Here is a 23,925-nt window from a genome sequence, read left to right as displayed (position 1 = left end):
TTCCTCTGAAAGGAGAAAGTCATATATACCTAGGATGGCTTGAAGTTGAGTAAATCATGGTTATGATCAAGGTAATTTTCACTTTTGGGTGAACTATCCTTTTAATAAGGAATGAAATAAAAACAAAACAGACAGAAGCAAGGAACTTTAATCACACCTTTCAAGTACAAGGGGATGTTCTGAAACAGTAGCTGTACATTTTAAATACAAAGTCTCAATATAAAATTGGAAAGTGGCTCTGAATCAGGCATTTCATAAAGAAACACCAGTTCCAGTGATTATTGATACAATGAGTTGCAGCCAGGCCAGCCAACAAAATATATAATGTTATTTGAAGAGAAAACACCTCAAAGGTAACTGGAAAAATACAGAACAACATTTATCACATTTTATGTAAAATACAAAATTGGTCTTTGTAAAACAGTGCTCCTAATTTACTGTACATAATGATATTATTTCAAGTCTTGTTAGAAAGCCAAGGAATTTGCATCCTTTAGATCTGACACACAACCCTTGGCATTCATTATAGTTTTACTTCGGAAGCTACAATTACTGTATGGTGAAATTATGATGACTGTACATTATAGACGTAGCTGTGCATGGCTGCATTTAACTGAGCTGAACTTGATCAAAGAAAATGATGGAAAATTATTCAAAATACTCATAGAACAATCAGCAACTTAAACATTTAAATAGAGACAAAGCATTTGTAGACAGGATACAAATTATTCTTGGCATTGGTGCTTTTGGTGGCAGAACAGTTTCACTACTTCACAAACAAAAGGAAGATCAATGGAATATCTCTGCTCTGTAAACACAAAACATTTAGGTTAAAATATCTCAATAGGTTGAAAATATTGAGGAGATATTTCTCCAATCATAAAAATCTCTTAACACTTGTATTTTATTTTCAAAGAAGCCAAAAAAATAAAAAAAAGAAGGACATTAAGACTAAATATATAATAAACTATATAATCATACTATTATAATGTCAATTAAATTATAATATATATCTATCAATTATACAATATTCATCAACACACTTTTACTCTTCTGATTTGCTCAAATTCATCTTAAAGTATATCGTTCAGCCTCTTTTTGTATCTTGTGGATTTACCCAACATAAGAAAGCAACACTTCAATCCAAACACAAAATAGATTAAACTCAGCTAGGCTCAGTTGCACTTGGAAAAGTTTGGACGGCAGCCTCTTTCTTCCTGCTCCATCATACATGTCCACACAGACATAAGTTGTGTCGCACGTTGTCTAAGGACATATCTTGGATCTCACCATCACTCCCTGGGAGATACTTGGCTTAAAGACATAAGGAGAGGCCATCTCGTCCTTATGGACTGGAGGGGAGTCTGGGAGATGGGCAAGATCCCTGACTGTCAAAGCTTGCGGTACGAGTCTTCCACTGAAACAGAGATGGAAAACAGAAAGAAAGAGAGGGAGAGGTGGAAATATTGAAATCAAAATGTACTTTTCCGCTATGGAAGATTTTAAGGAGAGACATTCACCTCGTTCTCAGACTTCTTGGGCTCTACGAGCGGGTGCCAGTGAGCGATGGGTTTTCGAGGGTAAGCGAGCATCTCATTCCAGTGGTCTCTCCCAAGGCCCTCGGCATGGCTCCCTACACGACAGACTCCAATGATCTCATTGTGTCCCACTCTATACAGCAGGAGAATGAAGAATAGATTGCGAATAGCATTCACAACATAATATTTGTAGAGTGAAAATATCACATACTGAATAATACTCACAGATCGTAGTCCATAACTGATATGTGTAGGCTGACTTGATCCATATTCTCTGGTGGAATGTCAAAGATAATAGCCTCATTATATGTTGGATTCAGCGTGTTCTTTTTTATGGAAGTTTTCTTCTTTTTCAAGCGTCTCCCATCACAAATCAGTGACACCTTTACGTACGGATCTGTCAACAGAGCAGGGAGGTGTGACACAATTTCTCAACGTATCTTTCGCCTTGTCTTTCATGGTCTGAATATGTCCGACTAAAGGACTTGTAATTTGCTTGCTGACAATGAAAAATGTGACTGTCCAAATAAATAAACAGGAAGATTTAGCCAAGCTAGAGAAATAAAGGAAAGCATCATACCTGAATAACCGGTAATATCCATGGCTTTAAGGTTCCTACATTTGATGACAGTAAGTGTGAGTCTCCCTGCAGTTGGCAAGTAGCAGAGAGAGAACATTATCTCTCCAAGATCCACACTCTCCTGCAGAGTCAAATGGAGACACTCAAAATCTAGTAGACCATGTTGGCATTAATAGCAATATTTACTAATATAGTTATATTAGTACTTCAAGCGATATGACGGTGAGCAAATAATGACTGAATTTGACGCAGTCCTTTTAATTCTGTACATTGCCATTCAAAAGTTTGGGGACAGTACTTTTTTTTTTTTAAGAAATTAATACTATTATTTAATTCAAACAAATTCTGTTTTTTAATCTACTCATCAAAGAATCCTAAAAAACAATGGCATAACTGTTTAGTAATACATTGGTAATACTAATAATAAAAATATGGTAATATTGGGAATAAAAAATGTTTATTTAGCAGCAAATCATCATATTAGAAAGATTCCTGAAGAATCATGTGACACTGAGGCCTGGAGTAATGGTTCATGAAAATTTTACTTTCCCATCACAGGAATACATTACATTTTAAAACATATTAAATTAGAAATGTATTGAAAATGTAGAGATTTGATTGTGCCCAGAGTCATCAATAAACCATTCATTTACATAAAAACGTTCAGTTAACTGATGGAGAAAGGTACTGAATGAGTGCATCACATATCCATATCAATCATGTGAATCCATACGCCTTATCTCAGCACAATTAAAGTCAGAGCTAAACAAGTTCACAATTTTGCGAGTCACTCAACAAGATGGCTGATGTATCAGTGATATCATTAGCATTACTTTTTTTCTACTATACAGACATTCATCACTGTGCAGGGATTCCATTCTTTTCCATTCCAAGAACTGATTATGGAGATTTTACTTTGTTTTACTCATATATTAAACTGTACAGTATGTACATGTACATGATTTGGAGAGGCAGTAAATAGCTACAGTTACCTGTGTCAAGTTTAACTAGAAGCAGTGGCTGTCTCGACTCAAAAGTTGTCCTTGGTGAGACTAGACAAGCTTCAGAAAGCTGCTTGGAAAAGTTCAATTTCAATGAGATCGTCAGGTGGAACTGAAAGTGTGCTGCACAATTCTGTGAAACTGCTGCGGGTGAGTGATAGAGAAGTTAAGTGTGCATCTGAGAGTTTTGCCCTGAAGAACCCTGGGCGACTGCCTTGTCTATGCCAGAACCCCCCCTACTGTGTAGAAGAGATACAAACCTGGAACTGAAAACACTACACTCATAGTAAGTAGTAGTAGTAAGAGGAGCTCATGTCCTGATGCAACAAAATAACCCCTTATCAGGATGTGCACCACATTATTATAATGTAAGTTGCTTAGAAAAGCAAGATGATAAATAGTCTTGCAGGGCACTGAACGTCTCTGCCTTAACCATATACCAAAAAATCTGCACAGAAAATAATCCTGAAAATAACTCAGTTGGCATTCATTCACAATAAAACAAGTTAAATTATTAGATTGAAAATTAAAGTGAAAGTTAACCACAAAATGGAACGTCTGTCCTGGATACTATGGATATTTTATAATAAAAAGGAGATTAAAAAAAAGTCCCTATGTTTTTTGTCCATACAATGAAAGTAAAAGGGCTCTAATTTTGTCTTCGACACAAATGTCTATCATTTTATGGACAAGTAGTTTTCAACATTATTGAAAATATTTATTTTCTATTCCACAGAAGAAAGTAAGTTATAGAGGTTCAGAGAAGTTTCATATTTTGGGTGAACTATCCCTTTAAGACACCTGAGATTATTGCAGACTCAGTATTGTCATATAATAAGGCAATAATTTTTGCCCTCAATGTTTTAAGAACTTAATATATGTACATTGTACAATTTATCATGTTTGGTAATTACAGTTTCAAATTATCGTATCACACCCCATAGGATATTATGTCTGTGGATCATCTAATTATTCACTCTTTGTGTTTTCAGAGAAATACTCAATACAAGTGGATTCCTATATTAGAAAACCAAATCATTAGGGTGACATTAATGAGACATAAGCCACATTAATGTGAAGAATCACCAGTGGGGTCTGGACTCACTGAGTAGTAAAGATGATAAAGTGTCTTACGCTAGTGGCATACTGGATGTCCTTCCAGATAGATGTCTCCCGGGACAGGTCTGAAACTTCAAAAAGGTTTTCCAGTATCACCTCGCCAATCATGTCATGCCGTGAGAAGCGGTCAAAGTCAAAGACGCTCAAGTGGAGCTTTCTGGACCCTAGCTCCTCATATGGCACCGGAAACTGAAAGGTCTCATCAAACGTGGGGTTGAGGGTCTTGCGGTGCACGCGAGTTTGGAATTTACGCTTACGATCTGGGAGCAGGTAGATCTTGACGTATGGATCGGAGCTGCCGCACAAATCCTTTGCGGGTAGGTCGAACGCCTTGAGGATGGTAACGAGGAGGAGCTCTCCCTCGTAATCATACTTTAGGGAGAAGTTGATCTTGCCGCATGTTTTGGCAGTGCTATTCTTAGATGACTCCTCAGCATCCATCATGCTCTGTTTGTAAAGTTCTGGTTGGATGCGGCCAAGAGAGGCAGCGGTGCAGGTGGGATGGTCCTCCACATCTAAAAATTCACTTCCACGGTCCAGACTGGTCACATGGTGCATCTGCCTTGGAAGGTGTTTTTTGAAGGAACTATGCCTGGCAAAAGAAAATTTGGCTACTGAATCATCCTGATCTGATATGCTGGGTCTTTCACAAAAGACAAACCAGGTGTTAATCTACATTTGAATTATAACCCATGATCGAATGCAAATTGATGGTGATAATTCTGGATTCGCTGCAAGGTTCCCACAAAATATGGTTTTACTCTGGATGTAGCATGCTTTTTCACCATCTGACCTTCTTTTTAATCAATAAAACCCAGAGACCTACTTCAGGTCTAATTCTGTCTGACATTTACAAGATTTCCTAAGTAATAACATGATTAGGAATGACTGGAACTAACCTCATAATGACTTTCTTTATACAGTAAACTATGATGACCTATATGAAGGTCTTCAGACACAAACATTTCTTCATTCTTCCAGAACACTGACCTGTTAGAGGAGGCCGGCTCGGTTGTTTGCCGTGAGATACGCGTACGTCTTAGCAGATGATCCTTCATGGACAGCTGCACGTCTGCGGGGATATCTGGCGATGTATGACTAATCTTCACTGCCGCCTCCAGAAAGTTCCCAGGATCCTTCAGCTTGTCTGTTGCCATATTGTCTCTGAGGGTTGGGTAGTAGTCACCGTGACCTTCTTCTCTGTGTTGGTGCCTCTCTGGCCAAGTGGGGGCTAGGGCGGTGGCGCTAGAGGAAAGCACTTTGCTGCGCCAGGGCACCCAGCACAGTTTCCAGGTGGCGACACTTATGACACCCAGCAGGGCCAAACCACACACCACAAATACAAGCAGCAGGAAACTGAAGGAAATGTCTGGACAGAAGATACAACATGGACAGAAGTGGACATTGTAAAAAATGCACATAACATGATTGGAACAATGAACTGTAACTTTATATTTGACTTGAACATTTTGACTAGAACTAGAACTTATATACATACTATAACTTATGTTTTTACATAAGGGAAAATAATAATATAATATGTAAATAGCAAATATTATTAGCAGAAACTGGGTGTCTCAATAAAGGTAAATAAAATTTTTCTTTTGCTATGTTACAGAAGAACTGCATGTTTTTTGTATTTTTGAGGGGGGGAAATATTTTTTATTTTACTTCTTGATAGTATGTATCGGTGCATGTCATTTAAATTAAGTTAGATTGTTAGATTAGTTAAGTTAAATTAATTATATTAATAATAATATATTATTTTAAAAGTTTTTAAAGGAAACATCGGATGCAAAATTCACTTTTACATGGTGTTTGCATATAAATGTGTCTTAGCAGTACGTGGACACAACCACCCTACAATTACAAAATCCATTCTTTTTTTAATCTCCCAAAATAATAAACATTCTCAATTATCAAGCCATTTTGATTTTCTGAGCAGTATGATGTCATACTGTTTAGGCCCCGCCCTTGACCGCTGATGGATTGTCCTGTATTAGCATATTTCTGGCCTCAGCCAGTTGTACACTGTCCGCCATTTTCTCTGCAATCGAGTAGCTGTAGTGACAACAATGTCTCATAAGCAATGCGTTTTTTTTTTGTAGTTGGATGTAAAAGTGAACATAAGAGTTTTCATTTTCTCCTGACATCAGAGCCAGTGAGGACGCATTGGATTAGTTTGGTTTTTGATGGTAACGCGCCACCAAATACACAAAAAAATGGACGAGATGGATGGAGTTAGCAGTAGCTTATTATCATTTAAAGAGACATGCACCGAAACAGGTTGTTGTTTTTGATTGTAAAGAGAAATTTAATTTTTTGTTTTGGTTAGATTTAGTTTATTATCATAAGAATAATACCAACTTGTGGAAAATGGGCATCCAATGTCTCCTTTAAGTTAATCTATAGCACCCTTAAGTTTTTATTTTGTGTTTTGTGGGCATTTAATGTATACTTTAAGTTAATCTATCTAGATAAAATCTGGTGGCAATTGAGCAGAATTTGCGACAAAAAATGTAAAATAAGTCACATGAAACCAAATGTTTACATTTTCAAGGTGTATATAAAAATTATTTTCAGTGGCAATGCAGCATTGGCCTAAAAGGATATGTAACCATGTCATCATCTACTTTTGAAACTCTTTCACAATGGGCCTGGGTCAGCGTGCAGTCCTTTTAGTTGAGCCCTGCCTTAAAAAATCAGCAACAGCAAGCAGTTCTTTAAAAATGAGATGAAAAAGAGGTGCTTATACATCAAAGGGAATGCGTAGAAGCTGAGCCTCTTTTTGAATCACTGCAAAACTTGACAACAGCATTCACTGGTTTACTAAAACAGCATATATCAACTAATGATTTGTCTTTTTGCTTTAGCCTGTGGTGAAGGTAATTAAAACAAATGTCCTGATCATTCCATGACTGCTGCACACTTCTTGGTCAATCATTACAGAGCACTCACATAAATATTACATAAGACAAACTTCAACATAGTTTAATAGTAGAAATGATCATTCAGTGTAATGCACCTTCTGATGAGGCTGTTTGCCTCTTTATAGGGACGACAATTGGTTCTTATGCCTCTTAAACCCATCTCTAGTGTGAATATCACAGGGTAATGAATAAATCGTCAGACCACAGTAACGTCCCGTCACCATCAGGTAGACAGAATTAACACTGAAGTTCACCCATCTTCCAGATGGAATGGCAAATGAGCTAAATGTAATTACAAAGGCCTACTACTTGATACAAGAAGAGGGGGTCATTTTGTTATTCCTGCTCAATAACAACAATTTTATTATCTGAGTGGATGAAAAAATTCTGATGATTATTACAAATGCATTGGAGTGCATGCCTCTCAGGGATGGAGCACTTGGCTGGCAACCAAAAAAACAAACAGGTGTGGCATCGATGTGCATTCTCATTTCAATTACGCTCTCACAGTTATTCGCTTCTCCAACTGGGGGACTGTGGGAGCACATAAACAACTTGACAAAATAATTAATGTGCCAATAAATGTGGAAAACTGGCCACTTGGGAGGCTTTGTGGAAGAAAATTATAAAAGTACACCACACACTCTGAGATTAAAATATAATAATTCATCACTAAATTGCAGATGTATTCTGATTTCTATACACTCATAACAGAGCAAATGCACCAGAGACAATCAGTCTGCATAGCTGGTTGCTCTTGTATATATAGGTATTGTCTTTAATAAGAAAAATAAACAGCAGGACCACCGTTATCATTATCAGCTCTCAGCACAAGTTCTGTTAAGATAAACCACACAATTCCTCTAAATGTTATGTAATGCTGTAATTGTTTTTGAGCTATTTAAAATGTTTGCAAAAATCAAAACATAATGATTTTTAATTGCCCAGATAAAGGAATAGATCATCCAAAATTTTAATTAGCTAAAAATTGACTCACCCTTAGGCCACCCAAGATTTGGAGCAATTTAGCATCACTTGCTCACTAAGGGATCCTCTGCAGTGAATGGGTGCCATCAGAATGAGAGTCCAAACAGCTGATCACAACAATCCACATGTAATCCACATGACTTCAGTCTATCAAGTAACATCTGGTGAAGCAAAAAGCTGTGTGTTTATAAGAAACAAATCCTTTCTGATTAAGGCATTTTAACTTTAAACTGTCACATCTGGCCATAATCCATAATAACTCTTCCTCCTGTATAAGTCCATCCCTGTTGTCTTCTCACATTAAAATCAACATATTTGTTTACCAATGTTTTGGACTGTATTGCTTATAAACAGTGCATGATCTGTGCATATTTTTGGATTTGTTTATTACAAACATGCAGCTTTTGGCTTCACAAGACATTAATTAATGGACTGGAATCAAGTTTCTATCAGTTGTTTGGACTCTGATTCTGATGGCACACATTCACTGCAGATGATCCATTGGTGAGTAAGTGATGTAATGCTAAATTTCTCCCAATTTGTTCCAATGAAACTCATCTACATCTTGGATGGTTTACTATTCCTTTAACTGTCCAGTTTTTACTCTTCTGCATTTTGTGTGAAGTAAGTATTGTTTATAATTCTAATGCTTTAACCATGACAAAAAAATAATGATAGAAAGTTCATTGGTGATATGACTTGGACCCTCATTAGACCAGATACGCAGATAAGAAATGTATTAGCCTCTCAGACAGTCAGTTTTCTGCCACAAATTAAATATTAATGGGTGTGATGCAAGGTTAAACAGCCATTACACTGTTTACACTTTGACGGCTTCACCTCAAAGAAGCCAGAGTGCATTAACAAGAACCAACTGCAATCCTCCAAAGGCCTCCAAGACTTTTCAGTGATATGAATGATCGTGTTAACATGCAGAAACAAAAAGACAAACATAACAGTACTGCATTCTTCTCAGTATTCTTGTGGCAATTTGAACAAGTGTATGTAGTGTTGAACAAGTGCAGTAGGCACTTGACTTTAATATTGGGGGGATTTCTACGATTTACTTCTTGTTGAGCTTCATAATATCAACTGCAAGTTGACTTGTCTGCACTGAAAAAAAGCTGTTCTGAATTTAAATGGTTTAATCAAAAACATCAATTTCACATGAATAAAATTTCACAAATATAACTTCACAGAATCCAATTATGGATTGACGTTATAATAGTGACACAATTAAGGAGCCTATGGTTCCCTGACAGGATCAAGTTATTAAATTTTAAATATTGTTTTCACTGAATTATAAGATTGTACTAGCTAATAATTAATAAACTATTGGCTATCGATAGCACATTGGAACACAAAATGCTAAGTCTTAAACGCTGCTTGTGTAAAGTAGCATAAACGTGCACTAAATTCTCTGTCTAAGCACAAGCTATACTTAACACCACAGTGTGAACTAGAAGATTACTTTTGATTACTATAATTCTCTAAAATGTGAAATTGCATTTAAAAAGGACACAATTTTGTTGTGTATATCACAAGTCATACATTGCAAAATCTATTTCCCTTGTGTGTGTGTGTGTGTGTGTGTGTGTGTGTGTGTGTTTGTGTGTGTATAAATAGAGTCTAATTTTATCAAGTATTATTATTTAACCAGCTGAGGCTGAAACAAATCCAGTGAAACATTTCCTGTGACCAATAAATCTAATTAAGGCTTGTTTGGTACCAGTGGCGGACAGCAACCAAAGCCCTAGGGTTTTTTTTTTTTTTTTTTTTACTTTTCTTTAAGTGTCTTCAAATCTAACCTGGTATCCATAGAAACCTGTACATTAGACATATCCCAACCCCTATTTTAACTCTGCTACTTGAGAATTAAGTGTTTAGTGCCATTGTTGATGGTGTTGCTGTCACTGCCGCAAACCAAGGCTATATTTTGCTTTCATCTGTCATGGTTTGTTAGAAATGCCTTATTCAGTTATCCTTCAAACTTTCATGCAATCAGAAAAATAGTGCTGAACATGTTTGTCCAATCAGTTTCAGTTACAGTAGCTTTGTGATATAAATACTGTTCTGTTCAGCCATGAGATTAAACAGAAAAACTGATGACATTACATTTGATGAGATAAAGTGATTAATATATTATAGCAGAACTAAATGCTTTCTTTAAAAAAATCTATGAATTTAAATAATAATTGCATCCAAGAAACTATTACAGCTCTTTTTCCAGAACAATAAACCCATTCAATGATTTACCTTATTGATTTGCCATATAAAGTAAATCAAATGCAACAAGAAAAGAGATTTATATAGCCTAGGCCTAACACTTCCTTTCAACCTCTAACTCTATGTAAGCTCCATCAAATACTACTGAGCCCTATCAAAGCTCTGGAGGGGTGAGGGTGAAATCCAGTTAAATGTGCTCCTATTAGCTTGGAGCCATTCACAAGTCCCTGTGGTATACGGTTGTGACAGCTGTGGTCAGGGCCAGCAAAGAGAACATAAGGCTATAGCCCACTTTAATGAATAGAACGGCGTGCTTGTCATCAGCACTCAAAACACAGACCTGATGCAAATACAAAGCACGTTAATAAAGCGTCTCAAAAGTGTTTCATTAAAATCGCACTATTTATAGTTGTTGCGATGATTTGCTCTTTTTAATCATTTATTTAATTCACTGCAGGACCAAGTATTCACTGCATGAACAAACGGCAGGGTAAATTGATGCCAGTAATAAGCTCTTATATCCTGCAGACAAGCTGGTAGTCTTTATACAGCCCGAAATAACACTGAATGCTTGCATCAAATGTGGGGTAAGGTTTAAAAAAAATGAAAACTCCTAAATCAGAGTGGATTAAATAAAAATAACTGCCGTTAATATTTCCCTCTGTTCTTGCCCCCATGGCCATATTGACAAGGGAAATTCCTCTTCTTTCACGCCCTACACTAGCAGCAATTTGCAGACAAGCAGTTACTCTGAATGCTGAGCGGTAATGGCCATAGGTTAACATACGATTACCTCTCTCTATTGTAATTCCAGTCCCCCTAGTGCATAAAACCTATATCATCCATACAGTTATTGGTATACTGTTCCATATCAGTGCGAAACAGCTATAAATATTTTTCTGAAATTCATCTATAAATAAAATATATGATCATAAGTACCTTTGACAAATTACTTGATTTGGTATGCTAATTCGATTACTAAATCTACGTCTTCATTCTTCTGTATATTTGAAAGTGTGATTTACAGTTGATTCCAGACTTCTAACTTTTTGACATTTAGTAACAGCAATGGGATGTTTTTCTGTTCAGCAGGACCATGTTCTGTATTTCAGACCAGACTAAGTGAACAGTGGGGAGAGTTGTGTGATTTTGCCTGAAGCGCGGAGCGGGTTTTTTGAAAGTCGAAGTGCATGTGTTTTCTTTCGCTGCAGGATCGCTCGAAGCAGGGTTTCTCTTGCTCCAAGATTGCTCAGAGCAGGGTTTCTCCCAGAGAGGAGTGATTGTTGGGACAACTGCTGATGCTCCGCTCACATACACTTTTACACACAGGCCAGTTTGTGCATTACTTAGCGAAATGCAAAATATGATGCTTTAGATTTTTTAGAATGCTGGAAAATAGTAAGTAAGAGAAAATCAAAAATTAATGTTAAAAAAATTTAATGTGCACAGATTAATTGATCACAATAAGATCTTTAACATGCCTTTAGAAAATACATATGGTGAATCTCTATGTCTATTCTATATTTATATCTTCAGTTTGAATTTCTATGACTTTAACGAGTTGGGGGGGGGGGTCTTGATATAATGTGTGTATTTATTTTGCATTGGTTTTTAAAAAAGTAAAATAGAAATTATGAATCTAAATGTACCTAGAGGAACAATTTGTGAGGAAAAATGTAAAGAGAGAACTATTTAGCTAAGTGCTGGATTAAAAAAATACTCCTAGTAATTAGGATATGAATAAAGATTTAACTAGTTATTAGCATGTTCCTCGCCTTCATTGCACCCCACAGGCTGATGTGTGTTCGGCACAGAACAGAGAAGAAGGAAGTGCGAACTGAGAATGCTTATAAATACAGCTCATTACATGCAAAACTCAAAAGCATTGTTTTCAACCCAAAGGCCACATGCTTTGGATACAATTCAGGATGGTGTCTTTTCCAGATAAGCAAAGGAATCACATCATGTGCCACTTTAGAATAGCCATCCCCTTCCTTTAGGTTGAAACTGGGCTAGATTAGCATTTGTTGTGCAGGGGAAAGGGGAGTGTGAGCCAGAGATAAGACGAGAGAAGGGCTAGCTTACTGGTCTTGATGGACATGGCCAGTCATTCACAAAATAGGTTGATGTGAGTGGACAATGCCTGTATTTGGCTACACAAATACCCTTAAATCTTTCTGCCAGCCAATTCTGAAGGGCAACAACAAGGGTCCCATGAAAGGTGAATTGAGGCATTTACAATAAGCATTTGAGGACGACAATATGGGCGGACACGGTAGTAGCCATAGCTTCAGTTGGCTACAGCTTTAAGCCTAGAGGTAAAAACTGTCTCTTAGTATTTCCATCAAATGCAGTGTACTTTGTACAAGAGAAAGAAAAATGAACAGGAGATGCTAGCAGCTTTCCACAAAAATGTACACAGGTTTTAACAAAACATATTGAGGTTGGCCATTTAGTTCAATGCCAATGGTACTATAAAAATACAACCCTGTCAGCAAAAAGTCAACCAATATTAAGCATCCATTATCGGTAAAGCTGATAACAAAACCCTGCTACATAGTCTGATGACAGAAAAATAATCTGAAATACAACTGCCTTATAATAAGTGGTTAAACAGTTTTTGCCAAGTTTACTAGCACTATCATCAAAAGATGTCTCATGAAATCATAATTACATCTCATGTAGGTCACAACAAATTAAATATTAGTACCATTACTAACAATTTTATCAAGCAATCATTGTAGCCCCTGTCGCTAGTGCATTGAACGCAACCCCTGCTGTCATTCTGAGACGTTCTGCTCTGAACACACATTTTGGATAGTTTCCCCCATTCCCACTTGTACTATAACAAGCAATTCTATCTTGGACGGCTAATGCACTGGCAGCACCGTCATTATCACCTAAAGGTTGGGACAGTGAGTCAGTGTAATACTAAGGGATGATAAGCAATGCACCACAGCCAGTAGCTAGATCTTTCATTTGCCTACATTGCAGCTTTGGGAGATGCAGCTGACAACAATGCTATCACACTATCACCTCCAGTGTGATCAACTGCCAATGCAGGAAGAGGCTCCAGACAATCTGCTGAGAGGAACCGTGATGGACCGAACTGCCACTGCACTTGCACATAAACATATGCCTAAACACACGAAACAAAAGCATGCTGTGTGGATGATAATGTATATGCTGTGTTTACACACTACATTCATCCTGCCTTCTTTCAGCACCCCATTCACTGGATCCGCACACAGGCTCTGTGCTTGAATGAACATACAACTGGTATAAAATGTAAGCTGCTGCCCTAAGCAGCCCCAGGGTCATATGTTTAATATGCTCAAAACTAAAGCACCGACACATTATTGTGAGATCAATACAACACTGTATGAAAGACACCAACCTTAGTACTTAGGTCATAAAGACTTTCCCTGGGACGAAACAGCCACAGATGGTGCCTATTATGAGGTACTAAAAACTAGAATAGAAGAAAACGTCATTAAAGTCTCCCACTCCCTCTCAAAGTTATGTTTTATGCAGATTTATTTCATAATTAGTCTATTATGAAACAGGGCAGCCTAATAGCCTCAGTTGTCGAAGGAGCTTGAAGAGGTGTTAACGCAAATCAACTGAACACCTGCATGAAAATCCTATCAATGCTGCAGGAACTTTGAACAGTCAAATTAAACAACATATACAAATAACAAAATGATAATATATGTATTTTAAAAAGCACAAGTAGTCGTCAAGTAAAAAAATATAATGCGTCTTTGTAGGTAATGCGGTTCTGTCAAAGCACGTAAAGCACTGATACAGAAAAAAATACCCTCCCAACTTTATTGACGATAACACAAATATATACATGAATTCTTACCGCTAAGCGTTTTTCTCGCACTTCTGGTATTCCCACTTCAACTCGCTTTTGTGCAGTTTTTGAGATCTCTTGCCTCAAAACAGCTCTAGTCTTTCCGCAGGCTCGTCTCAGAATGAGCTCTCCACAGCAGCGCGCACGGGACCGCGTTTCTATGGCACCGCGAGGAAGCCAGCCATTGCTCAGCGCGAGAGATGCTGTGTTGTAATTGTCTAGGGGCACGCGCAAGTCGGAGAACGGTCACAACTGCTTCAAACAAATAACGCCGCGGCTTACGCAACAAAAATCACTTTTGTTTATTTAAAGTATTAATTAAAAACATTACCCTGTTACTGTAGAAATTATATTAGATTTAACGTATAATTGCATTACATTTACTATAAGCTATCACAAAACATCATATATTGCATCACCATAAATTATGTAATAAAAGTTATCTGTGCAATTATAAAAAAGAATGCATCACCATATCATTGATGGTGAAAATCTATATTACATTCAACAAGATATATTTAACTACCTTTACAGTAAAATACAGGCTAGTTGAGATTGTTTTTTAGCTGACAATAACAGCTGATATTATTGTATTTTTCAATTATGTACAAAATTGCTATTATTTAAAAAGTTAACTCATGAGAAAGTGCATTGCTATAATTTTTTAATTTATAATGAAGAATGGGTGACATAAAACGCATGCATGTTAATTAAAAGCCTCATGAATTTCAAAAACACTGACAAGAAAGGCTTAGTTGTTATTTTCAATTAAAATGATTAAAAGGCAGGAAGGGTAATTATCAAAGACTTAAAAGGTTTAACTTTGAAATGCAATGAATCATGAAGGAGACTGTATTGTCAAGCTTCAGAATGACAAAAAAAAGTAGTATTACAGTAATTCACACCACTTTTCTTTTTTTCATGAAGACCTTGAACTTGAATGGATTATTTTGTGAAAAATATTTATTTTCCCATTTTGGAGCTTGACAACCCCAGTGCCAATTCAATGTTATAATATGGGAAATAGCTGCCAATATATTCATTTAAAAAAAAATATGTTTTTCGTTCCATAGAAGAAAGTCAGCCCTACAGGTTTGGAACAGCATGAGGGTGAGTAAATGATGACAGAATGTTTATTTTGGGTAAAATGTTTCTTTAATTTTAATCATAGATCCATGCAGGATCCAGGTCTGATTGTGTTGTATGCTCAGTAATGCATGCATGGCCGCATGAATAAGTTCCTCCGTTGTACAAACCCTATGGGTCTTGTTCTTACATTTATGTGGTTTGCTGCTACTTCTCCAGCTGCGATGTCACCGTTCCCCCTAACAGACTTCTAGGCAGATTACCATCAGTGCTCTTGTAGCTGCATTGAGAGGGGGATGTGCTCTTGGATGTAGAGGGAAGGTTGGGTGAGCAGAGCCATGGACTTTCATCTCTGCTTTTCTCAAAGGCAGTTAAGCAACACAGAATACTTCATCCACACACTTTACTAAAACATGAAAGCTCTCATAAGAACTTCAAGAGATAATCTGATGGAGACACTTTTGAGTGGCTCACAGATATTTGCAATTTCATAAATATCATCTAAACATTTCCACCAGTCTTCCAATGGTCCAGTGCAATTTTCCATTTTTGTTACATGGTTCATATTTCATTTTATTTTAAGCATGATACAGCACATCTTTTGTTAAACACACAATTTGCTTAGTGGAAATTGTGGCCGTGTTATCTTTTGTATCAAAACATGAATCGGGATTTTAGATTTCAACATATGGGCTTTTAGAAAAGGATGCTAATGACGGCAGAGAGAAGGCAGAGGTTTGAATGAGGAGCCTTTGGAGGGTTCAGTCAAAAGCACCAGGTCTGTTTTAATTTACATCTCCTGCCTACAATGAGATATTGTACAACAAGGCTTATTCTTATGTAAATCATGTGGTAATTATGTGCACTCTCCATCACATAGGCTAGGTTTTTCACAGTGCAGACTGATTTTACAAACTAACTGAATGAAGCATGGGTTTAATTAATAATTTTTTCTCTGGACATGAGGATGTACGGTAAGGCAGTAGTCAGCTATAGAATGGAAATGCACAGGGAACAATTAAAGAGAAAATTCACTTATTTAATTTTTTACAATTCTGCAACTTTTCTCTCACAATTCTAACTTTTATTCTTGCAGTTCTGAGTTTATATCATTTTTTTCTTGCAATTATGACATTCTGAGTTTACATCTTACAATTCTGTCAGAATTTTGAGATAAAAAGTCGTAATTACCTTTTTTTTAGTCATTGTTTTGAATCCCTTTAACTTACTGTATGGACAAAAACAGTTGAATCATTCTTCAAAATATCTTGTTCAGTAGAAGAAAGAAAGTCATACAGATGAATGAATGATCACAGAATTTTATAATTTTTGGGTGAATTATCTTTTGAAAAAATTGGAAAAACATACAGGTTATATAATAAATATATCATGTCACACAATTAAATTATAGTGGCATAAAAACAGTCACCCTAAAACAAATATTTCTGCATGGATACACAGAGATTCATTATTCTATTGCATAAACACAAAGCATAATACTGCATGTAAAGTAAAGAATTCAAAGTGAGTTGAGGGGTGGGCAAATCTGCAAATCACTTAACCCTTAAAAAAGGTGGAGATGGGGAACAATTCTTGATCATTCTTGTGTATGGGTCACTAAATGGTGTATAAAGATATATTATTGCATGTTATTTGAGAATCTTTTTTCCTTTGTTCAGTCCTGATAACTCAACCATGTTTGAAATCAATATTCACAAGTTTGAATAATGATTCTGCCAGGAATGATGAATTTGCCTTTTGTTTGGAATACCAAGTCAATGTGTATGAATCTACTAGCAATATAACATGTTGACACACATGAAAAGAAATGCTTACTACTAAAATTTGCCATTTATTTTACGAGTGAAATTATCCAAAAAAAGGTTGTATAAGATATAAATGACAGAAATTAGATGAGATGCCATAATCTGCTATTTACACAATACTGTTCAAAACTTTGCGGTCAGAAAAAAAAAGAAAAAGATGGGAAATTAATACTTTCATCAACAATGCATTAAATTGATAAAAAGTGACAGTAAAGACATTAGTCAGATATATATTTAATATATATTCTGTTTTTTGCTTGTGTTTCCATTAAAGGAGTAATGGCTGCTGAAAATTCAGCTTTGCCATCACAGGAATATTACATTTTGAAATACATTAAAATAGAAAACTGCCATCACAGGTTTATTTGATTTTGAATTTTTTAATCTTTATGTGTATAACATTTTAATTATAAATGCATCTTTAGGTTAAAAAGGGCACACATTCTGTTTAGCCATGTGACCAGATTCTCCAGAGAAATATCATGAATATTTACACATCTGTGCTTGGATATATCTATGATGGATATCTTATTTTTATCATCCAATTTGATATCAATCAATACTATACATCACTCACTTTCAGTGAAAGCACATAGCACAAACATTATGCAATAGTTGTGCAAGCCCAATAGCGCTAAGTATTGAAAATGCTGTTGAATTTCTTTTCTGTTGAGAGTCTTGCCTCTGAGAGGCAATATAACTGTCAGAATCCACCTCTACTTGCAGGGCTTGTCAAGAGCCACATGCATGGCTTGTTAACCTCGGCCCATGCCACTGAATAGAGAACAAATTTAACACAATCAGGGATGAAATGTCACAGTCACCCATAACAGGCAGATCATGGAAATTAGATTTTAGAAATGAGTCCATTTGGATGTTGCTCTCTGCCTAAACCCCCTGTTTTTTTTTTTTGTTTTTTTTGTTGCTCGCTCTCATCTTTTGAGATGGTCACGACTTAAATGTCTTGATTCCTAGAAGTGATGCACATGGAGATATCTGAGAAGACATCAGAGAACAGTGCTTTTTGCAATGTCTAAACACATTTGGCACAAAAAGCCTCCAGTATCTTATTCTCAATGGCCTCATCCTAGAAGTTTATGTATGAAAGAAAGCAAAGGCGGATTTAAGTAATGTAGCATTTTAGAGATAGCTTACCCAAAAATTACAATTCTGTCATCGTTTACTAAATCTCAATCTGTAGTTCCATCAACACAAGTCTGCGGTGCTGTTTACGAATGATCATTGGATTCAGGAAACAATAAAACAACAACAGAACTTGCGACTAATTGGCTAATGATGTTTTGGGAAATGCACTTCTGAATTATTTGTCACTTGACTTGAATGATTTGTCAGTTGATTCCATAGCAGTTAACAGTTTGGAGTAGAAGATTATCAGTAAAAAAATTCTGTAGTAAATGGAGCATTTCTGTAGTTAATGGAGCATTTTTATTCTCTGACACATACTGTCTGATGCCAGTGTGATATTGTGATGTTGAGAGACAAGGATGAAATGCTAAATTGCTTCTCACATTTATTTCACTAGACATTGGGTGTCTGCACGTATAAATTCACATAATTCATACTTAGGCTGATGCACTGCCAAACTCCTAGCAGATTTTGTTATTATAAGAATAAGCGTAGTGCAATTGACAATGCTTAAGGAATATAAAGAAAAATGACAAAGGAAGTGATTTTGGCTGTGCCTAGCCTACACCTGTTCAGTAATTAACAAAGTCTATAAAGGTATGGTCACAAATTAGCTTGGCACACTGCACTGGGGTATGCTAAATTATTTAATTAGACCTCACAGGACTTCAGCAGCACACAGGAATTCCCCATTGGGTTACTGAGAATTAACTCCCCCGGCAGTTATTTTACACACACAGCCAAACAAAACTCTGTCTCTATCTATCTTGTTCCTTGTTCAGCAGGGAGGAGAACACATAGACAGAGTGTGTATGCTATTTTCCCTGCTGGTCTGATGTCAACTTGCTGTTTTATTTATTCATGGCCACATAATGCAGTAGCTGCAGTAATAGGTCTAGAATAGAATGAGTGGCTGGCTCGCTGCAGTGAAGCCTAGTGTGCTAAACTAGTCTTCAGTGGCTAATAGTAACATTCTGCTCAATGTTCTATAGAAGCAGGTGGAGAGGTGCCACTTTATAATGTGACCGGCATTCTGTATGGTTTCTTTTCATCTTTTTCAACACTAGTGGAAAGAAATGAGGTCCCCAATCCACATGCCCTCTATTGCTCAACTATTATACCCAGTCATACCCCTCTCGTCATGTTTGAAAGGAAATGTAATTGATTTAACCTTGAGGGCTTCTATACGATACAAATGGAGTGAGAAAGATGGTCTTCCCTAACATACACCATCATTGTGTGCTTGAGTGGCGTTATATTGACTTTGACCGTTTTAAATTCACTTTCCACAGCACTCCTTTTATACAAGCTGGTCAATAAACTTGTAATGCTTGTTTACAATGTTTAAATTTTTAAGTTCAAGTCCACTGACGTTAATCTACTCTCCTGTCTGGTTTGTTTGTCAGACAAAATGGCAGATTCGGCATTATGATACTGTCAATCAAGCTCTCTGCGAAGAATCAATTGCAAATTTATGTTTGAACCTCAGATTCTAGAATTACGTAGTGTATGTTTGAATAATAATACAAAATTAACAAATAATGATATAAATGTAATCTAAACTAATGTAACTATGGCAGTTTTCACAATCTGTTAGCTTTCTGTGTTTGATTCACCAAAAAGAGCCGACTCATTTGGGACATTTGTTTGCGAATCGGACTACTCTGGCTGCACTGCTGTTGGTTCACTAAAAAAAAAAAAAAACACCCATAAGATTAATTTGTTCTGGAACTGAACAACACTAGTGCCGCTGTAAGCTTTTGTTTAACTGAAAATATCCACTTTACAAGATTCACTGGTTAGGAAATCTGAGTTTCTGCTTCTGAGTAGCCTACCTGATTCATTTGTTCCAGAAATGAATTACTGCTGTATCTATTTATTTATTTATTTATTTTGAATCACTAAAAAGAACTGCTGGCTCAAACAAGTGAATCATTTGGGGGCTTGATTCACTCACTGGTGGTGTTGCTGTGGCATCAGCGAAAGAACGTACATGGGAAAACTAAATGACGTTTCGCTTACTGGTGACCACATAAAAATAAATACAAATAAATACAATGTAATTGCTTCAGTGTCACATAACACACAGGAACAAAATGAAAACACCTGCAGATGCATCCTATATTACATATATCTATGCCACAAGCTATTTTATAAAGTGGTGGAAGCATAATTGATTGTGGCAAAAATCCATGATGCCTGTGGACACAGGTAAGACATTGCTTTGTAGCTCCATTACAAGATGGCATACAGTGTTTTCAAAGTGTCATGCAGGCTTGGAAGCATCCAGGCCCTTGTAAACATTCTTTGAGACAAAATGAAATATAAGAAGGTTCTTTGATCTGTGGGAGGCAAACCCTGAATTATTAAACAAACAGCTTTTTTGTTACATTTAGATCTGACATCTTTGAAATATTCATTCATGAGAAATTGAGGCATGACTTCAACACAAGCATCCCATAAATTCCTAATAAAAAGTGATGCTTTTTACTACAGTGCAGCTGCAGTAACACATGGCTCTTCCACTTGAGATCTATTCAAGAGGGATGTTGGACAATTGCTTTAGACAATTAGCAACAAACTGTAGAGTGTTGATCAGTGCCGCCCTGTTACGTTCTCAGTGCTGCTCTATCGTGTTGGGTTTTGGCATTGCATGAGTGCTGCACCACCTGGCTCTCCTGATGCATGACCTTTGCTTTTTGGCAGGCTGGGTGCAGCTCTCGCCATGGGGTTGCGGAGGCCAGCGGCAGTCCTCCATTCATCTAGTATTACTGCCTGTGGACTGCAAGTTCCAGAAACTCCCTCCACTGCTAGTCAAGTCAGCAGGCATCTCCCCTTCACACACTCAGCGCTTCCTTCCTAATTAGAGCTCAATCATTATAGCTTCATGATATTATGAGCTGTGTTTGTTTTTTTTTTTTTTTTTAAAGTGTAGCATTACTCATGGAAAACTAGTACAGAGAATTGTTTTTGTGATTCTTAAATTGGACTTCAAGTGGCAACCCAAAACAGTACCAAGACTAATGGGTATTTATTGGAGGTTATTTCCAGTTTTCTTGTGTAGTTTTCTTTATGGTTGTCCATGGTTTTCAGCATATCCCTGTTGGAATCTGACTAATTTGGCTAGCTTTTCGGTGTCGAGATATTTTCTGATTGGACACATGGTTTTGACATCAGCAACAAGTAATATGGGAAGCATTTTCTCTTATTTAAGAGTTCTTATTTTAGTATGTTAACTACTCACAGTTAAATGGCTTCTAAGATATACTTACATAATAGTTTCTATAATATTAAATAATAAAATGCAACTTAATAAATATTTAAATAAGAATAATTATTTATTATTGAATTATTATTTAATGAATAATTATTTATTTATTAAAATATTAATTAATAATTAAAATAATTGTATTATTATATATATATATATATATATATATATATATATATATATATATATATATATATATATATATATATATATATATATATATATATTGAAATCATATTTTACATATTTATTATTATTGTTAATATATGCTCATATAAATATATATATTTTGTGCCATTTTAATACTTTCATTTAGCTTGTTTTTCTGTTTTTTGATTGGATCTGTGACATACCATTTGTGAACTACTTGTAAGAGTATAGAGATAGTACTGTATATCAATATTTGTATTACAGTGTATGTGTTGGTTGCTGTAGTTGCTCTTGAAGTAGCAATAATACATGTAAAAAAAAATTATATATATATATATATATATATATATATATATATATATATATATATATATATATATATATATATATATATCCATTAAAAGTGACTTCAGAAGTAGTTTTTAAAGAGCTGGCATTAGCATTTTTCTGTGAGGTCAGTGATTCATGTTTATTTGTGGATAACACACAGTGGCTTTCACTATCCCAGTGGTCGGGGACATGATGCAGGTCAGGGCCTGCAGTGGTTTATTTGATTTCTCCCGTGACAGAAACTCAGGGTGACAATTAGATTCTGCGTCTTCCTTCATGGCAGTTTGCCAGATTGGGAATTCATTATAATTTGTATTGCTTTAGACATTCCTATCACCTGCCAACTCAGAGATATCACAGCTCCTTCAATCTTGTGTCCAAAATTCAATTTCATGTCACTTTTACCATTTGTGACTGCCGTGAACCTGTAGTGTGGAGCAGTGCGTTGTAAGACAGGAGCATTCATCTTTCTATAAAGCACATCAATGAAATTTCTCCAACCGAACCTTAATTGGACACTTGTCATTAGACAGGGGGGAAAAGGAGGTGCCACGGTTACAAATGATCTAAATCGCCAATGACTAGCATCCTTAATTTAGAGGAGAACAACATCAAACTCAAGCAGGCTCATTAGGCAAATAAAAAAGTGCCAGGTAACTAATGGCAATTCATTATTTATACAGAACTTACTTTCAAAAAGTCTGTTAGCTTGGTTTTAATCGCAGAAAGTGGGCATATCTAAAAGGTCACCATCCTTTGAAGTCTGCCTTACTTTCACGCATAAATATAAGCACGTACTCCACCCACGTCACCCCCGACAAACAAGCTTTCTATCAAACACCACAGGAAACTTACCTCCGCTGGAGATGCTGGGGTTTTCATTGGTCAGAAGCACAAGGAAATCCTGACAGGTTTCTGGGTCCAGGAGAGGGCTGTCATCCAGGCAGAGGTCAATGATGAGGGCCACTGCCTTCTCGCAGAACATGTCCTGGTCCTCGGTGGCGATAGCACTCATTCTGTGAACCTAAATCCCAAGTGTTTTGTCCCTTTATCATCTAGGATGAGGAGCAGTAGGCAAATGGTGGTCATAGCACATCAAAAATAGATGCAACTACTACTAGGTCACTCTCTGTAACTCTTGGATGTTTGCATGGGTGTGTGATTGTATGGGAAGGGGCCTTAATGAAGCAATAATACCCCAAGGTGCTCCGGGATCCAAAGTGCTGCATCACATTATGTCTAGATCTTCCTCTCAGCTACTGTTCAAACACAGGTCACACGCCAGTTTTTGTCCACTCCCCTCCCCTTGTTCCTCCCTTCTCCAGTTATTTTCACATCAGATAGGGAAAAGGAGAGCTCCTCCTCCCATTCCCTGCTCCTCTCCCTTTCTTGACCCTGAATTTGCTAGAGGCTTTTTGTTATAGACTTCATACCCCAAAGTTTCTATTATTTAGTTTAATGGAGTACCTGCATTCACTTCTTAAGTTCTTGTGAAGGTTTTCTTTGAAACTACAGCCAGATTGTGGGATCTAAATGTTTTTTAGTAGCTACTGATCACCTAATGGTGCATTTTTGGTTGAATAATGGTGAGCGAGATCATTGAGGGAATCTCATTTCTTGGCCCCAAGCACTCCAACATCAATATCACAAAACAGGAGTAAATGTCTCTTTTTTTTCTTACCCTGTTAATAAAACATTCCATCATGGTCAGTGGTACATTCCTTTTTCAGCTGACTTGTTTCAGTTGATGAGCCATAGGGCAGCTGATGCATGAATGTTGGCAGTTTCATTTAATTCATTTTGGCTTTGAATAGATTTTGTTCTGTTTATATTTATGCATATTTAATATTTATATGTAAGGTGTAAAGTATCAAAT

At 36.5% G+C, this 23,925-nt stretch overlaps 1 protein-coding gene across 1 annotated transcript; it reads right to left on the bottom strand.

The window, feature by feature from the left end:
* Nucleotides 1-130: 130 nt before the first annotated feature.
* Nucleotides 131-23,321, bottom strand: LOC109081693 (synaptotagmin-6-like). The gene is made up of 7 exons (XM_042766373.1): nt 22,905-23,321; nt 5,229-5,607; nt 4,254-4,830; nt 2,119-2,239; nt 1,764-1,935; nt 1,521-1,671; nt 131-1,417 (listed from the first exon to the last, which is right to left on the bottom strand). Exons 1-7 carry the CDS (start codon nt 23,062-23,064, stop codon nt 1,346-1,348), a joined length of 1,632 nt encoding a protein of 543 aa, XP_042622307.1. The 5' UTR covers nt 23,065-23,321; the 3' UTR covers nt 131-1,345.
* Nucleotides 23,322-23,925: the final 604 nt, after the last annotated feature.

This window comes from Cyprinus carpio, chromosome A11, assembly GCF_018340385.1.
Source record: "Cyprinus carpio isolate SPL01 chromosome A11, ASM1834038v1, whole genome shotgun sequence".
Lineage (NCBI taxonomy): Eukaryota > Metazoa > Chordata > Actinopteri > Cypriniformes > Cyprinidae > Cyprinus > Cyprinus carpio.
This window is presented reverse-complemented; position numbering and strand designations above follow the sequence as displayed.